At 47.1% G+C, this 17,536-nt stretch overlaps 1 protein-coding gene across 3 annotated transcripts; it reads left to right on the top strand.

The window, feature by feature from the left end:
- The first annotated feature begins 701 nt into the window (after positions 1–701).
- On the top strand, positions 702–17,536 carry LOC120690512 (expansin-B3-like). Of its 3 annotated transcripts, none has more exons than XM_039973190.1 (5): positions 702–1,025; positions 14,601–14,710; positions 14,869–14,902; positions 16,433–16,583; positions 16,910–17,532. In XM_039973190.1, the coding sequence occupies exons 1-5, from the start codon at positions 839–841 to the stop codon at positions 17,229–17,231; spliced, it is 804 nt and encodes a 267-aa protein (XP_039829124.1). In that variant the 5' UTR covers positions 702–838; the 3' UTR covers positions 17,232–17,532. The 3 variants fall into 3 exon arrangements, with proteins under 3 accessions (XP_039829124.1, XP_039829123.1, XP_039829122.1); XM_039973188.1 differs by lacking the exon at positions 702–1,025 and adding an exon at positions 14,163–14,446 and having other exon boundaries at positions 16,910–17,536; XM_039973189.1 differs by lacking the exons at positions 14,601–14,710; positions 14,869–14,902; positions 16,433–16,583; positions 16,910–17,532 and adding exons at positions 1,138–1,247; positions 1,373–1,557; positions 1,912–2,552 and having other exon boundaries at positions 711–1,025.

Raw genomic sequence — 17,536 nt, forward strand, 5'->3', positions numbered from 1 at the left:
AACCGGCAGCCTGCTGGGCATGCAGTCGAACCTGTAAAGCGTAAAGAAACTGAACCCTTTCGTGTTTCGCATGTCCTAGCTATGTGAGGGCGGCTTCCCATTCTGCAGAGCGCGGCATCCTGCAACCACCAAGCATGGTTCTAATTTTTATTCACCGTATCATTGTACTCCTACTACTATCTATCAGTCATGTTGGTGTACTTGGTAGCATGGCCTATCGATTTTCTTATTAGAGGAAACTGAAACGGATTAGGTACGGGGCCTCTCCCAAACAACACATAATCAGCGATCTGGTACACAGAATAATCGTCGTTATGAGTGATGATTGCACCACCTGTACCAATAATGGTGTCCGTGTTCTAATAATGTACTGTGCAAAACTTTCCTGTATCCGGGTGTGCGCGAATCATCATCGAAGAGGCCGGGCTAGCTAGCTCGCACAAAAAAAAAAACAGTGCGGGCACAGGTACAAGGCACTGTCGACGACAATACACAACACATGGGACTGCCCATAACTGCCAAGAGTCCGTTTGCTTTTCTAATGGTGCACGCATGGCCCCAAGTCTCCGTTCCTCGCATGATTTGCTCCGGACCGGAGCCCATGTGACCCCTACCAAAGGGCGTCGGGTGCAACAGCCGTTGATGGCGATCGCGGCGCACTGCGTTCGTTTCCATCGAGTCTTTTCTCCTGCCTATAAATACCTCAGCAACGGTGCTCCTCTTCCCCAACCATCCAAACACTGAATCTTGTGTCTGTCTGCTCGGCACTAGCTAGCAGTAGCTACCTGCCTTCCTTCTTAGGCTTGGAGTAGGATTGTGCTTGCTGCTCTGAGCAAAGATGGCCTCCGCCTTCTCTTCCAAGGCTGCTGCACTTGCAGCACTAGTCTTCTCGCTCCTGGTCACTTACGGCTCGTGCGCTAGGCCGGTGAACTTCAACACCTCCGCCTTCACCGGCGATCCCAACTGGGAGGCCGCCAGGGCCACCTGGTACGGCGCGCCCACCGGCGCCGGTCCTGACGATGATGGTATGTCCCTGAACGATTGTCGGCCATGGAGCTCGCGTATACAGGTATATATTTTGTTTTTGGACGATCAATGAACTCTGCGTGCCGTGGCACCCATTTGTGTTGGATGCAGGTGGCGCCTGCGGGTTCAAGAATGTCAACCTGCCACCGTTCTCGGCCATGACGTCGTGCGGCAACGAGCCGCTGTTCAAGGACGGCAAGGGATGCGGCTCTTGCTACCAGGTACGTAGGCATGACTACATCGTCTCTGGCGTCGTGGGTAGAAAATGATACTGATCCGAAAGCTAATTCAGGTACAGTTTGTTTCAACTAATTAGGAACTCCATTTGTTGCTTCCCTTTCTTCAGATAAGATGTACCAACCACGCTGCGTGCTCCGGCAACCCGGAGACGGTGATCATCACCGACATGAACTACTACCCGGTGGCCAAATACCACTTCGACCTCAGCGGCACGGCCTTCGGCGCCATGGCCAAGCCCGGCCGCAACGACGAGCTCCGCCATGCCGGCATCATCGACATCCAGTTCAAGAGGTGGGCACCATGCATTGCATTGCTCGTTCGTTCTGCACAGAGCCGCGGAACATAATCATTTGCTCGACCGTCGATCTTACCTGTTTCAATTCTGTGGAGCCCTTGTACTTTATTATTTGTTCAACCGATTTTAACGACATGCTAAAAAAAACCGATTTTAACGACTATAGCCGGTTTTAAATGGGGGGCTGGGGCCCACATAGTTTCCCAGGAATACTGTACTGTAGTAATCTAGTACTTCCAGTTCACTCCTAATTTGGCGTCTGCATGAACTGTGGATCGACAAAGGTCTTCTGATGATTTCTGACGCCTAATCTAAGTTCAAACGTCTCACATGGCTTCTTGTTCCTGCAGGGTGCCCTGCAACTACCCCGGGCAGAAGGTGACGTTCCACGTCGAGGAGGGCTCGAACGCCGTCTACCTGGCGGTGCTCGTCGAGTTCGAGGACGGCGACGGCGACGTGGTGCAGGTGGACCTGATGGAGGCCAACTCCGGGTCGTGGGCGCCGATGCGCGAGTCCTGGGGATCCATCTGGAGGATGGACTCCAACCACCGGCTGCAGGCGCCCTTCTCGCTGCGCATCACCAACGAGTCCGGCAAGCAGCTGGTGGCCAGCAATGTCATCCCGGCCAACTGGGTGCCCAACACCTACTACCGCTCCATCATCCAGTACTAGCACTGCAGCCCATGCCCGTCATCTGGTGCTGCATGCCCACAATAATTCGGTCATTGATTTTTGGTTATTCGTCTGGTGCTATTTCGTTGTTGCATTGGATTGAGGTGCCTTAATTAACTAGTTAGTACCAGTAGGTAAGATATCAGGTGTCCGGCCGGCTATGCTGGCATTGGCAGTCGTAGTAGGAGTTGTCTGTACCTGTAAGAGAGATTGGCGAGTGGGAAATAGAGGAGGCAAGTTTGCTATTGTGCTTTCCCGCCCACTGTTAATGGTGTGAGATCAAGGATATAAATTATAAACACTCTTTGTGTACCAAAAAGCAATTACACCTCCTAGAATTTATAGGCTGATTAGTTCGCTTCCAAAATGTTGGCATGTCAAAATATGGACAAGCCTACAAACTTTAGCACTAGTTTGGTTGGAGGCAAGAAAAAGCAGCCCACCTAGTCAAGTGCTATTCTAAACTTGCCAAAATTTTGGGAAAAAAATTGATATGCCCACATTTTGGCATTGCAATATTTTAGTATTAAACCAAGCCACTACCGGAAACCGTACGTTTTGCCGTGTGCCAAAAGATTTGCCGTGGGTGAAACATCGGGCACACGGCAAAAGCAAAGTTTGCCGTGTGCCAGGAGAAACGGCTCACGGCAAAAGTATGGAACACGGCAAAAGCACCATTTGCTGTGAGCCACGAGACACGGCCCACGGCAAAGGGTGGCCCATGGCAAAGGCCCTTTGTCCCGTAGTGAGCAGAGGCCAGTTGTATTCAAGACATTGCAGCACGAAGAGTCTTATTCAACTTTGAGGTTCTTGTTCCTGCACGAGGACTCGGGGTGCTCTGGTTCCTGCTGGCTCATAAGAGAGAATTTTTTTGATAATATTATTTTAATAGTTAATCACAAAAATAAATGCCAATTTAGGAAAATTGCAAAAATAGATGCCTGTCGACTCTCCAAGAGCCGACAAGTCAGTAATCGGCTACTGCAGAGCCGATAGGTACCTGTCGGCTCTTTGTGGACCGACAGGCACCCAGCCACATGTGCACAGCCGTTGCCCGACTTGCCTGCGTGGCGCCAGCGAGGCCTGTCGGCGACATAGGCTCCTGTCGGCCCTTGGAGGGCCGACAGGTCCTATCGGACCGATAAGGCTGTTTATCGGCCTTTGGGCGGCCGACAGGCCTGTCGGCCTTTTTACCCAGCCTTTTCCCCTTCGCCGGCTCATTCACCGTGCCGCGCAGCCGTTTTACCCCGCTGCCGCTCGCTCCCGCGGCTCGCCGCCACCGCAGCGCCCTCCCGCGCCTCCCCGCCGCCGCTGGTCGCGCGCCTTCGCCACCGCCTCCGACCCCGCTCCCCTCTAGTCCGCCGCCGCCGCCGCCGGCGCCAACACCGTCCTGTCGGCTCGGCCGACGCCGGGTCGTTGGAGGGGGCCGGCGGGGGAGGTATTCGACGCCGGCCGCCCGGCCAATCCTCGGTATAATTCTTTTTCCTCTTTTACTATTTTTAAATTATAATATAGATTTAATAATAGTTGTAATAATATAGTTTATGTTGATTTAATGTGTTTTTGTAATTATAGTTTAATTATTTGGAACTATAGTTTAGATTTATTTATTAATGCTTAGGTATATATAATTCAGTAATGTTTAGGTATGTTTTAGGTATATTTTTAATTAAAGTATATGTAAATAATGTTTAGATATATTTTAGTTTTGATATATAATTTAGGTATATTTTAGGTTAATTTTAGGTATATGAATTCTTTAAATGAGGAATATTTTAACAATTTTTAGGTGTATTTGGACTATAGTTTAGGAATATTTTTCTGTACTGGGTTTTAAGTAAATCATGAAAATTTGAGGGGATTGTTCTGAATATTGAATACATATTCGAATGAATTAGAGTGTAGGTGTTTATAGATTGTCAGAACACCGATTCGATATGTCGTTTAACGTCAGATTCTATAATGCATTAGCAGGGATGAATTCGGAACTAGTAAATATCAGAGTTCATCATGGCAATGGGATCATCAATTATTGTGAGTCGGGGGTAGATTTAAGTCAGTTTCAGTATGTAGATACAACTGTGAGCAATCCAATACACATGAGACATGGGGATATGTTAGGTTGGATGCATAATTTTCTGCAAGTTGACCCAAGTCATTGGAGGATCAAAGTTTCTGGTGTAGTTCCAAGGTAGCGTGAGCATGGTTGGCACTGGGAATTGGCCGATATGAGGAACTCGAAATGTTGCCGTGGATTTGTCCATATGGCTACGAACACAATGAAATTCTCTCTTGTTGTGCTTGTGTAGCAATAATTGGCAAACTTAACTGCAAGAGAGAGTAGCATGAGCCATGCCGGTGCTGCATTAGAGGAGGTGGCTGAAACCAATTGGCCGCATGAAAATGCTACTGCAGAGGAGGTGGAGGTGCAGCCTGTGGTTGAACAACAAGATGAGTATGAAATTGAAGGAATTGGCGGTGACATGACTGCTGATCAGGGCGAGTTGGATGAGGCGATAGTTGATGAAATGGAGGTAGATGACGAGGAGTACAAAACCTTTGTTGAAGGTCGAGATACTCGACTATTCGACAATGATGATACCGTTCCCGAGGATTGGGGCAACTTTGACATGGATGGGCTCACAGTTAATGATGGCCATGACAGTAACTGGGTGTACAATAAAATCGAGATCCAAAGCTAACATGCCTTAGGTAATTCCAACAAACAACATTACATAAGCAGGCGGAAGAGGCTGCCGAAAATAAACACGCAACATATTGGCCGTGCAGCTACATTACTTATCAAGATAGCACGATTCATCCAAATTAGATGGAGCAGTACAACATCAATCATTCACGGCCAGTACTCTTATCACGTCCCACCCTGTCTGTTTTCCCACGCTCGCAGTTGCGTACATCTTCATCCACCTTCTTCAACCACTCCATATATTGCTGATCACGACGAGTGATCCACATGTCAATCCACTCATGGAAATGACACCAATGAGTATGCGTGTCATCACCCGCGTACTTTCGCAAACAAGAAACGATTCAAAATTATTAAAAATAACAAAACCACTAGACAAACATATTTAAAAATTAATCTATACCTGTGATGTTGCACCTCTTTTTTGGACTTCCTCGATATTCTTGCAACATCAATACCTCTAGCCAAAAGTCTCGTAATCACGAGATATGTTCGGAACACAACGCATCTGGCAATAGCAATCGGGTGGCTCTACACCTTTCGGCCGTACCTTGCAATCTATAATACATTTGTTGGGATCGTTAGGAAAGGGTCCTAAATTAGCCTCCATTTCCCGACGGAAAGCTGCCCGGGAGAATAAAGAGCTCATAGCCGTTTGTTTGGGCTAACTAAAAATATGTGAAACCTGAATTGCAAGCATGTGATCTCGGTAACCACATGCTCGCCTTTTATACACGCAGGACTACCTGCATCGTCCAAGCACTTTAAACACAGACATGACCTCTCACTGCTCCACAGTCGTCCACACTTCTGCATTCGCACGCTCCACAGCGCTCACTGCTCGCACTTCAAACACGGACACGACCTCTCACTACTCCTGACTTCTACCCTCGCACGCTCCACACCACTCACTCCTCCCACTTTAAACAACGACACGACCTCTCACTGCTCCTGACTTCAGCACTCGCACACTCCACAACGCTCACTGTTACCACTTTAAACACGGACACAACCTCTCACTGCTCCCGACTTCTGCCCTCGCATGCTCCACACCGCTCACTCCTCCCACTTTAAACAATGACACGATCTCTCACTGCTCCTGACTTCAGCACTCGCACGCTCCACAGCGCTCACTGCTACCACTTTAAACATGAACATGACCTCCCACTGCTATACGCCAGGATAGTAAAAGTTATGTCCGTTCACTGCGGCACACTACTGCACTCGCATGCTAGGACATGCAAAACAATCAATGAGCGTCCTTTGAACGTGACCTTATGTCACTTCACTTCATAGTCGAATCCAATGCACAATTAAATGAGGCCGACACAGCTGTGCAGCAGGAATGACAACTGTATGCATCCTATGTCGGCCACAACATTCAACACATTCATATTCGAATCCAATGCAACCTTCACACATTAAACACAAATAACGTACGGTTTTACATAATTCAACGCCCACAACACATGAAATGGCATGTGACGACCTCTTGAACACAATGGTAACAAGGTCCTGGACTAAAGCTAACATGCCTTAGGTAATTCTAACAAACAACAAATACTAACACAACATCGAGCGAACACGATATCTACCTCCTAATACTGCTCCCAATTAGCAAATTGTGTCGAACCGTCTCCATAGTATGCTCCCGTAGCAGGAGGTGGTGGCGGTGCTGGCGGATTGTTGTTGTGACACTGGCAGTTGAAATATGGAATAGTGCATGGATACTTCGGTGGGCTGGGACCTTTGTTCTCATCTTCCACCTCTTCGTTGTTGCCGCTGCTTACTTCCATTTCTAAATCCAAGATACGATTCTGCAAATAATAGATGTACTCGGCGTGAGGATGAATTGGGGGAGGATCGACCCATCGTACGAACCCGCAGTTCTCTGGAGCATTGGATGCCTGAAACACAAAAGATAATGTAAATTATACAATATATATTAAATATATCCAACACACCCTTAGTACTCAACATTACCCATGCTCGAGGGCACTTGAAGAAATGACGACCTCCATCCGTTCCCTCGGTGAGCATCTGCACTAAGCAATTCTCATCATGCATGTATTTTGGCCAATCTTATATACGGTTATCGTACCCTCTCAGCGGTGAATCTTTGGTGAAATCACTCCTGCTCTCAAACTGGAAACTCATACACTGCCTCTAGAAAATCCTCAGGGCCAATGGAACTGGGCCACACTATCGGTGGTCCTTTCCTAGCCCCTTTTTCTCTCCCCAACCTGAAACCCTTCCCACGAGATGATCCCCCACTAGCCATCTGTACTGCAGCTAATTTTTTGTTGCCACTAGCCTCCATCGATGCCTTTATATACGCAAAAGTGGGCCCTGGGACTTGTCGGCTGGTTGGCGGTCGACTAGGGGCGTGGCTATATGTCACCGCAGGTGACAATTGCAACATCCATCGCTTGAACAAATTAATTAGAACAGAATTTATGGGCCGTGAGCCCAATAACATACCAACACAAGCTGTTTGCATAGGTTAGCGGCTAAAGCGGAGGGAGATAGAATGCTTGCATGCAAGAGAGGACAATGACCATGACGTCACTCACATGCATGCAAAATCTAAAACTAAAAATAACTATAACTATTAAACTGTGCATCTAAATCAAATTTGAATTGCACAATTATCTTTCTTATGACAAGATCTTCAAAACAAGACCACACTTGGCTATATTTGCACGATAATTTTTAAAACTATTTTTTAACATTAAATAATTAATTTTAGATTCTGGGAGCAAATAATTTAGCAACATGAACAAATAATTATTTTTACGAACAAATTAATTAAATATAACAAACAAATAATAATATATAACGAACAAAATATTAAACATCGCGAACATTTGATTGTATATGATAAGTAATGAAAAATGAATATCGTGAACAACTAGATCAATGTGACGAAACAATTTAATCTACAAAAGGAACAAATAATTTGATGTTGTGAACAAATTAGTTACATGCACAAACAAGTTTATAAAGATAAATGTATCTATAATACAATCATATATATATCAAATAACATACAATTTATGAATCATTTCACACACACAAAAAGTAGTTTTATAAGGATATATACACGTGCTAAAATAAGTCTACGATGGGCAATGGTAATATAATATATGATTTTAGGTAAAGGGATCTATAAAAACAAAAAGGAAAGAAATAAATACGAAGAGAAAACAATAGGATATAAGGAAATTATCATTATTGAAATGAAAAGAGAAAAGTCAAAAAATAAAAAGAAAGAAAAGAAAAAGGAGTGAGGAAAAAAGAAAAACAAAGAGAAAAGAAGAAGGAAGAAAAGAGAATAAAAAGAAAGATGTATTTTACATGAAGTAATACCAGAGGATTATAGAAAGAAAACGAAAATAAGAATGAAAGGAAATGAAAACAAATAGAAGAGAAAAAGCAAAGAAAAGAAAAAAAGAAAGAAGACAAAAGAGACAAGGCGACGTCAGGCCGGGGCAGGTGCTCAATCGCGGGAACACACAACTTGATTGGCCCAATAAATTATTAGCACCGCACGGAGCCGAGCGCTAATGGGCCAAATATGGTAATAAAACAGCCCAGCAGCGGATAGCAATTTCTTCAAGCGATGGATGTTGAATATGTAGCACGAGCGATATATAGTCATAGGGGCCGACTAGGGCCTGTCGGCCCTTAGACAGCCGACAGGATCATGTTTGGGCCGACAGGCCCTCAGACCGTTATTGGGCCGATAGCGCAGTCAGTCCAACTGGGTCCTGTCGGATGTCCTTTTGGCGCCGACAGGTCCTTTTGGCGCCGACGGGCCGCGACCGCGTGGGGCGCGAGCGCCACATCAAATGCTACGTAAGCTGTCGGCCCTCGGATGGCCGATTACCCACCTGTCGGCTCTCTAAGAGCCGACGGGCACCTATTTTTATAATTTTCTCAAAATAGCATTTATTTTTACGATTAACTATTAAAATAATATTATTAAAAAAATGTTGGGGCAGGGCATCGCCGGCCAAGCGTGGCCGAAGATGCATGATCATCAGTAGGCGGAGCTGACAGTGGCAAGAAAATGCATGCCATCGCAAGGCCTAGTTGCCACGACAGGGGCTGGCGAGGCGGAAGGAGGGTGTGCAGCGTGGCGGCCCGAGCTCCGAGATGTAGATAATAACATGGAACAGTGATGGTAGAGAAGCACCGACTATGTAAATGTCAATTTTGAAGCCGTTGGTCATTCTCCTGGTTTTTTTAGTGATTATCCATCCGGACTTTAGAACTTTATCAGTTATATAATTCCTCCAGTCGCAAATAATCGAACCGTTTTGGACGTACATATGGTACTTTCGATGTTGTATATTTATAGAACATAGCTAAATTAAAGTAATGTTTTTTTGTGAAACTAATTTTCAAGACAAATCCACACTATTATTTTAAATATCTGTACTCAACACAACAAAATTAGTATGTAAATAGAGTTTGAAATGGCTGAGTACACGCAGTTCACGACTGGATGTGCTATTATTGATATCTAAGTCCCTATTTCAAATGCGAGAATCATCTTGATTCCTAAGGAAACTGAAATTTGTTTTCTGCGAAATTCTTTTGTCCCGACTAATCCTCACAGGATTGGTCCGTGGGTCATGCAAAATTCTCATATCCCAAATAGTTTTTCTTTGTTTGCATTTCCTGGATCTTCCATTATTCAGTCCAAGCTCCCAAGAATGCAGTGCAGCAGAGGAATCTGGTTCTGACTTTGCAGCCAGCAGTAAATAAGACTCGGGTCTTGTTTAGATGGACTCAAAATTCTAAAATTTTACAAGAGTCCCCATCACATCGAATCTTTGAAAACATGCATGAAGTATTAAATGTAGCTAAACAAAATAATTAATTACATAGTTTAACTATAATTTGCGAGACGAATCTTTTAAGCCTAGTTAACCCGTGGCGGGACAATAATTACCAAACACAAACGAAAATGTTACAATATTTTACACCAAAAAATTTTCGCATCTAAACAAGGCCTTGGATGTTGAGGAGGGGCAGCGTTTTGGTGCAGACGTTCCACCTTTCTGAATTGTAAAGCGAAAAGAACACTTGTTGGAGCGACATTTCGAGGGTTACGAGTGCATAGCAAAGGTTTCTTTCCTGTCTCCTGATGAGGCCTTTTGCTTACGGTACTCCATTCCAACAAGATACGGCAATCCTGTAAAGGAACGGCATCATTGTTCAGGCGCCGGCCAAACTGCCAAAGCATGCGGGGTACAACGAACGAGGCATGAGTACTTAACGGCCAGTGCGTTGGTTGAACGCAAAGGACGCTCATTCTAAAACAACACCAGAGAATCATCACTCGTCCGCTAGCTTTTCACCACTTTGGGAGCCGGCCAAGTCAACCTTTAGAGTGACCAAGCTAGACTGAATTCTCGCCGTAATTACTGGCGTCAAACTCTCACGCTTCAGTCACTTGCAATGACCGCACCCAATCAAGGAGAGCTACCGGGCTTCATACAGGCATTCTAACTGCTAGTACTGGGTGTTTCTAACTGATAGTACTGGGTGTTTGACAAGATTGTCCTGTCTGAATTGTGGCATCAGACACTAGGTTTCCTGAAAAAAGGGTCAACTAGTTCTGCTCGATCGAGCTGCTGATAAGTGATACGCATCATGGCGCTTGGTGGACAACAGAAACAGTGTCCGCTCTGTTGGCCCAGCGGTTCAGCCGTCGACAGCATTCCTTTTTCCGAGTCATCATAAAGAGAAGACCGGACCGAGAGATCGCGAAGGGAGCGCCTCGAACCATCCGTTTTATGTTCGGGCGTCCAAACAGCATCTCCGGAACGGAGGAAAGAGACGAAGTAACTGACGCACGGCGAATCCAGCGCGCATGTGCGCGCGCGGGGAATCGGATGCCGACGGGCCGACGGCTCTGCCGCATGCTTGCTCGCATCGCATGTGAGGTGCGGGCCGCCGCCGGGCCCCGTGCCGTCGTCCAACGAACCAGCGGCCGGCAAGCGGAACGCCGCGATCAGCCGATCACCACCACAACCTGCCCGGCCTTCGATCCCGCACCAGAACGCCTACCGCGCGCGCGGCCGGCTCGTGCTGCTCTGAACCTGGTGAGGTTGTGAGCTCTCGCTTCCGGGTTTCAGCGCTCAGCGTCAGCGTCACCACCGCGCGGCCCGGCCGGTCCCCCGGGGTCTCGTCGGCTGATCGGCTCTGTGGCCCGTGGCGGCTCGCGGTTGCGGGCGGACGGGCGACTTCTGGAGCCGCGGCGTTGCGGGGATGTCTTCGGTTGCGTGCGCACGGCGGCATGGGTTCCTCGTCATCACCCTGCGTACGCTTCACGAGATGAGTAGTGTTCCGCGGCGACGCTATCGGCTCTGCTCTGCTCCGTACTTCGGCTACGATCGATGTGATACCGACTTGTTGGTGTGCGGCCGGTCAGCAGGAACGGTTCTGGATCTAATTTCAGGTTTCTAGCAGCTTCTGCTTACATGCTGTGGCCTTTGTAGCTAGGTGCCCGCAGCAGAGACGGATGAGTTGCCGGTCAGAACACAATCTGCAAACAGCCCAGATTGCTGCCTATTTTTCAGAGGCTGATCCCAGGAACTCCTGCCGCTTTCGGCTTTCTTGCGTTCTCCGGTGGACGAAATGTTTGAACAGCCCAGTACACGCGCGAAACCGATTGGACGCGAGTGCTGGGCTCAGAGTACCAGGCCACCACTTGACTTGCTCGATTATTTCCGATCAGAAAACGCGCGCCACGCACGCGAGGCATATGTCACGCGTGAAAGAAAAGGAACCATCAAGCAAGTCCGATCCTGCACGCAGCATCACATGCCAGTTTGGACTTTGGAAGTGGCGGAGATCGTGCCAGCAAGTACAACGGTATCGACCATCAACCCGTGATGTTGCACCGCGAGCAATTTTAGGAGGAGCATAAGTTTTATAAAATTATAGATAATAGATTAAAATTTTTTACTACTTTTCACTACTAGAAAACAAGCCTTATGTCCACCCCAAAAGTACCGGTATAGAGATGAACCGGTACCTATACCGGTTCATCTCCATATCGGTACTTTTGGGGTGGACGAAATCTTTGAATGAGCCTTAGGTACTGGTTGATATTATCAACCGGTACCTAAGGCTCTCCATAGGTATCGGGTGGTAACTTTTATATTAGTATCGAGTGGTACCACCAACCGGTACCTTTAGACCAGCCTTAGGTACCGGTTGGTAGGCTCATCCATGGGTTACTTCAAAAGGAAAGCATCTCCTTCTCAATTAGAAGAATTGTGTAGCAGAGATGGTAAAGGAGCAACGCGCAAGGCTAGAGGTCGCGAATTCAAATCCCAGCCAAAGAGAATATTTTTTCGTGAATTTTGAAGGCCTTAGGTATCTGTTAATTTACCCGGTACCAAAAGCTCGAGGCTTTGGTACCACTTTCGGGGTACCGGTTCAAAAAAACCGGTACCAAAGGGCATCTGCAACCGGTGCCTTAAGGCATTTTTCTAGTAGTGTTTTTTTTGTCATGGAGTATTAACAGAATTTAAATGTATTGCTATTATAACTGCTATGTGACTCATTATCTTAATGGAACACTTTTTCATGAATTCTATGAAACTGACAATCTCACTACATACTATATGCATTTCTAGTTTGCACAGTGGCGCATATACTTTGCATATGCTTTTCATAATTTTTTAGAATAAAGGAAATATATCCGGCCTCTATAACCGTACACAACCAAGATTTTGCATCACTCTCAGCACATAAGTTGATGGTAAATAATATGGAAATGACCACACAAAATGGAAGGAAAAATATGCATCACCTTTTCATATATATTACTAATAACGTAGGTATGCACACAGTTTGGCTGCAAAATTAGGTTATTTGTAATATTGAAAAATAGGATTAATTTAATTGCAGATTTTCCGCAAACACTTGTATCCAGTCCATATGAGCACATCCGAAAAATTGAGCCGAGTATCTTAAGTATCACTAAAAGAGAAAATAGATGTAAACGTACATGCTAAGTCAGAGACACAAATATGAGTGCATAGGTTTTAATTTGCCCCCAAGAAAAGAGAAGTCTCCATGCTGCAACAGAAAAAAAAATCAGAGCTTTCAAACAATTTATAATTTTGTAACTGCAAAAACTATTTTAGCCTTGGCAACCCACATCAGTGCCATGTCACCAAAACCACTCTAGATTTGAGACAAGGTTGAAAAGTGAATGATTTTAGTTTAGGAACATATCAGGTGCAAACCAACCTCTTCATGCAAACCGTGCACACTTCAATATGGGCCACCAGATCAACATTCATGGGGCAGCGTACAGGAAGTGGGAGGGGGATTTGCAAAAATGTGATTAGAGGCGGGTGGTTAATTATAAAATTACTCAATCTCTTCATGCTCCTTGGATGTTGATTTGGTGGCCCAAATTGAAGTTTATACGGTTTGCACGAAAAAATTGTTTTGCACCTGATATGTTCCAGTTCAGGGTTGAAAAGTAAATGATTTGGTAGTTGAAGGCTGTAAAAGAAATTGATTATTTGGTTCACATGTCCTACAAATCTTAGGGCGCGCGGTTTCTCCATTCACGTCACAAGGTATCTCAACCACCAAGGATTTCCTAAGCATGAACATTATACTGACCATATCTTGTAACTTCACTACATATATCTCATCAATATGGCATATCGTATCACTTTGCTTACAGGGAGCTAAAACGGATTAGGTACCTATCTTCAATTCCAGCACAGCTTCTTCCTACGATTAACTGATTCGGTACACAAACTAACTAATGATGGCGTTGGTAACAATGATTATCATCATACACATGAATTGGTTGCAAAGCTGCCTTCTAATTATCGTCGGTAGAGAACTGCGCATTTCTGAAGAGAAGAGAGTGTCAAAATTTCACAAGAAACAGCAGGTCCTTTTCATACTTACTGTATATAACATGCGAATATGCGATAACTGTCAAGGAGCCGTTACTTTTTTATTTTTTTAAAACAGTGCAGGGCATGACCCGTGGTAGCCTCTCCATTCCTCCCATGATTTGCTCCGGAGCCATGTGACCCCTACCAAAGGACGTCGTCCGGTGCAACGGCCGCGGATGGCGATCGCAGGCGCGCTGCGTTTGTTTCGATTCTCTCTTAGTTTCCCGCCTATAAATATCCCGGCAAAGCAAGGTGCTCCTCCCCGACCATCGAAACACAGAGCTTCTTGTCTGTCTGTCTGTCCAGTGCTAGCAACCAACGAGCTAGTAGCTAGCTAGTAAGAGACGACGATGGCGTCCATGATCGCCGGCTCGTCCAAAGTGGTTGCACTCGGTGCACTGATGATCACGATCTTCTCCCTCCTTGTCTCGTACGGCTCGTGCGCTAGGCCGCCGCCGGTGAGCTTTAACGCCTCCGCCTTCACGGCCGACCCCAACTGGGAGGCCGCCAGGGCCACCTGGTACGGCGCGCCCACCGGAGCCGGCCCCGACGACGATGGTACGTAATACATATGCACATGATCACCAACTTAAGCAGAGGTCCGGAATTTTTCAAGTGTTGTTGTATCAATTTGATGTAACAGTACTTGAAATTAATAAAATTTTCCTTTTTAAAAAAAACTTAAGCTTGCATCCATTTCCTGTGCGTGCAGGTGGCGCCTGCGGGTTCAAGAACGTCAACCTGCCGCCGTTCTCGGCCATGACATCGTGCGGCAACGAGCCGCTGTTCAAGGACGGCAAGGGCTGCGGCTCCTGCTACCAGGTAGTACATTACTTGGTCAGAGATGCTATTTCCAGGACGGCACGTTGTGCTGTCGTCTGCCCTGGTCGAAAGGAAATGGAGATAGACTGAGGAAAAAACTAGATTTAGGCACAGTTTTGCCGCCTAACTCTCCTTCAAATGTTGCTGACATTTTTCAGATAAGATGTACCAACCACCCTGCGTGCTCCGGCAACCCGGTGTAACGAACATGGCACCATTTTATGCATTTCGAGTGATTTTGGTGATCGAATGACAACACAACACTTGGACTAATATGACTGTTAAGATGATCATTCTCAGGCTTTTAGGTTCAAGTGATGACAAAGAGAAAGAGAAAATAGGCGTAGCAAGGCCCGAAGGGCAGCCCCTACGGGGGTTCCGCTACCCGGTTAGCGGACGGGGGTCGAGGGGGAGCCGCCCCTCGCGGGTCTCAGGGCAGCGCCCTGAAAGCTCTTCGGATCAGGAGCACCGGAAGAACCGACGCCAGGGGCACCGGTGCATCCGACGCTTGTCGGAAGAACCGACGCTACGATGTTTGGTGCAGGAGGAAATCGAAGCCAAGTCAGCCTACAGTCACCGGTTGAACCGACTGTCCAAGAAAGGGCATCGGTGCATTGGCCGTTCTTTGTACCAGAGACGATGTCAAGTGCACAGGAGAAGTTTCTTCAGCACCGGTTCAACCGACGGGGCATCGGTGCATACCACCGGTGTAATGACGTCAGCGTCCAGGAGAAGATTCCTTCAGCACCGGTTGAACCGGTGAGGCATCGGTGCAAAGCATCGGTTCAACCGGTGGTCTCTGCGTCAGCCGACAGGAGTCCAATGGCTACTTTGTGTTATGAGTGACCGGATGAACCGACGCTACCCCGCCAAGAGGCATCGGTTCTTCCGGTGGTACGCAGATTTTCAGCTAACCGTTGGAGCAATGGCTACAAGACTTGGTGGCCTATATATACGCCTCACCCCGGCCATTTGAAGTTTGCTGGAGTCCCAAGACACCTCATACACATCCAAGAACATCTCCAAGCCATACAAGAGCTCATAGATCATATCCTTAGCTTATAGCACTAGCTTTGTAAAGTTTGAGTGCTAGATTAGCTCTTAGTGAGTGTGATTGCAAGGCCCTGAGCCTTTGTGCTGTGGTTCTCTAGTGAACCAAAGCAAGAGCTTGGTGCGCCGGCACCTTGGAGCGTGAAGCTCGCCGGCAACGTCATCGACCCTCCGACTTGGTGTGGAGCGGCGACGACACTTTGTGCGGGGGACGTGGAGACCCCCATCCTTTGTGGAGAACCTCCTTAGTGGAACCCGGGGCTAAGGTGACCGTGATTGTGTTCACGGAAGAGACTTGGTGACCGAGTAGCAGTACTCTTAGTGAGTGCTACAACAACGTGGATGTAGGTGTGCCTTTGTGGCTAACCGAACCACAGGATAAACACCCGCGTCAAGAGTTTGCTATCTCCTATCCCTCTCTTTAAGCTTCCGCATTTCATACTAGCAATTTGTGTGCCTTTACTTTCATAGAATAATTTCTTGATAGGAAAGGCTATAGGTTGCTAAACTCTTTTGGGATAGGGGTTTCACACTAGAACAACCTAGTTGCACATCTAGATAGCATGTTTTAGTTTAAGCTTTGTGCAAACTAGTTGGAGCCATAGGTTTAAGTTTTTATTAGTACCTAATTCACCCCCTCCCCCTCTTAGTCTAGAGCACCCGATCACTTTCACCCGGAGACGGTGATCATCACCGACATGAACTACTACCCGGTGGCCAAGTACCACTTCGACCTCAGCGGCACGGCCTTCGGCGCCATGGCCAAGCCCGGCCGCAACGACGAGCTCCGCCACGCTGGCATCATCGACATCCAGTTCAAGAGGTCTGTAACACACGCACCGCTCGTTTCATGGAATCACAGACCGACCAAATAATGTAGTACAGTAGACCCTGCACGAACAGAATCATATCTTTGACGACCGTCTATCTACCTACGTTGCCGTGGAGCCCTTGTACTTTTGCCCAGTTTTGTCCAACTAACTTTAACTAACGACAACGACCAGATTAAGCAGATTCGATCGCAACAAAAATTAGCAGCACTTCCTCCACTTCACAATCAATTTGGCGTTTGTGCATGGCCGCTGCTGATCGACCACAAGCCTGATCCAAATCCAAACGTCTCATATGCTGGCTTTGTTCGTCGTGTAGGGTGCCCTGCGACTACCCCGGGCAGAAGGTGACCTTCCACGTCGAGGAGGGCTCCAACCCCGTCTACTTCGCCGTACTCGTCGAGTACGAGGACGGCGACGGCGACGCGGTGCAGGTGGACCTCATGGAGGCCGGCTCCGTGTCGTGGACGCCGATGCGCGAGTCGTGGGGATCCATCTGGAGGCTGGACTCGAACCACCGGCTGCAGGCGCCCTTCTCGCTGCGCATCACCAACGAGTCCGGCAAGCAGCTGGTGGCCAGCAACGTCATCCCGGCCAACTGGGTGCCCAACACCTACTACCGCTCCATCGTCCAGTACTAGCAACCAACGACGATCGTCTCTGCTGCTGCTGGGCACGGCAGTGGATACGATGATAGTTCGAGATCATTATTTGCTTGGTACTGTATCGTTTGCATGGGATTGATGATGTGCCTTCTTAATTAGTTATTGATTAATTAGGTGGTGGTGTTTGTGCGCGTGAGTGTGTCTCTGTGTCGGAGATTTGACGACTGGGAAATGGAGCGAGGAGGCAAGGTTTGCATGTTCTTTCCCGCCCATTGTCAATGTTTGTACCAGTGTGATCAAGATTGTAAATTATTAAGAGTACTTTGTGTGTTAGATAGTAA

This window comes from Panicum virgatum, chromosome 9N (genome assembly GCF_016808335.1).
Source record: "Panicum virgatum strain AP13 chromosome 9N, P.virgatum_v5, whole genome shotgun sequence".
Classification (NCBI taxonomy): Eukaryota; Viridiplantae; Streptophyta; class Magnoliopsida; order Poales; family Poaceae; genus Panicum; species Panicum virgatum.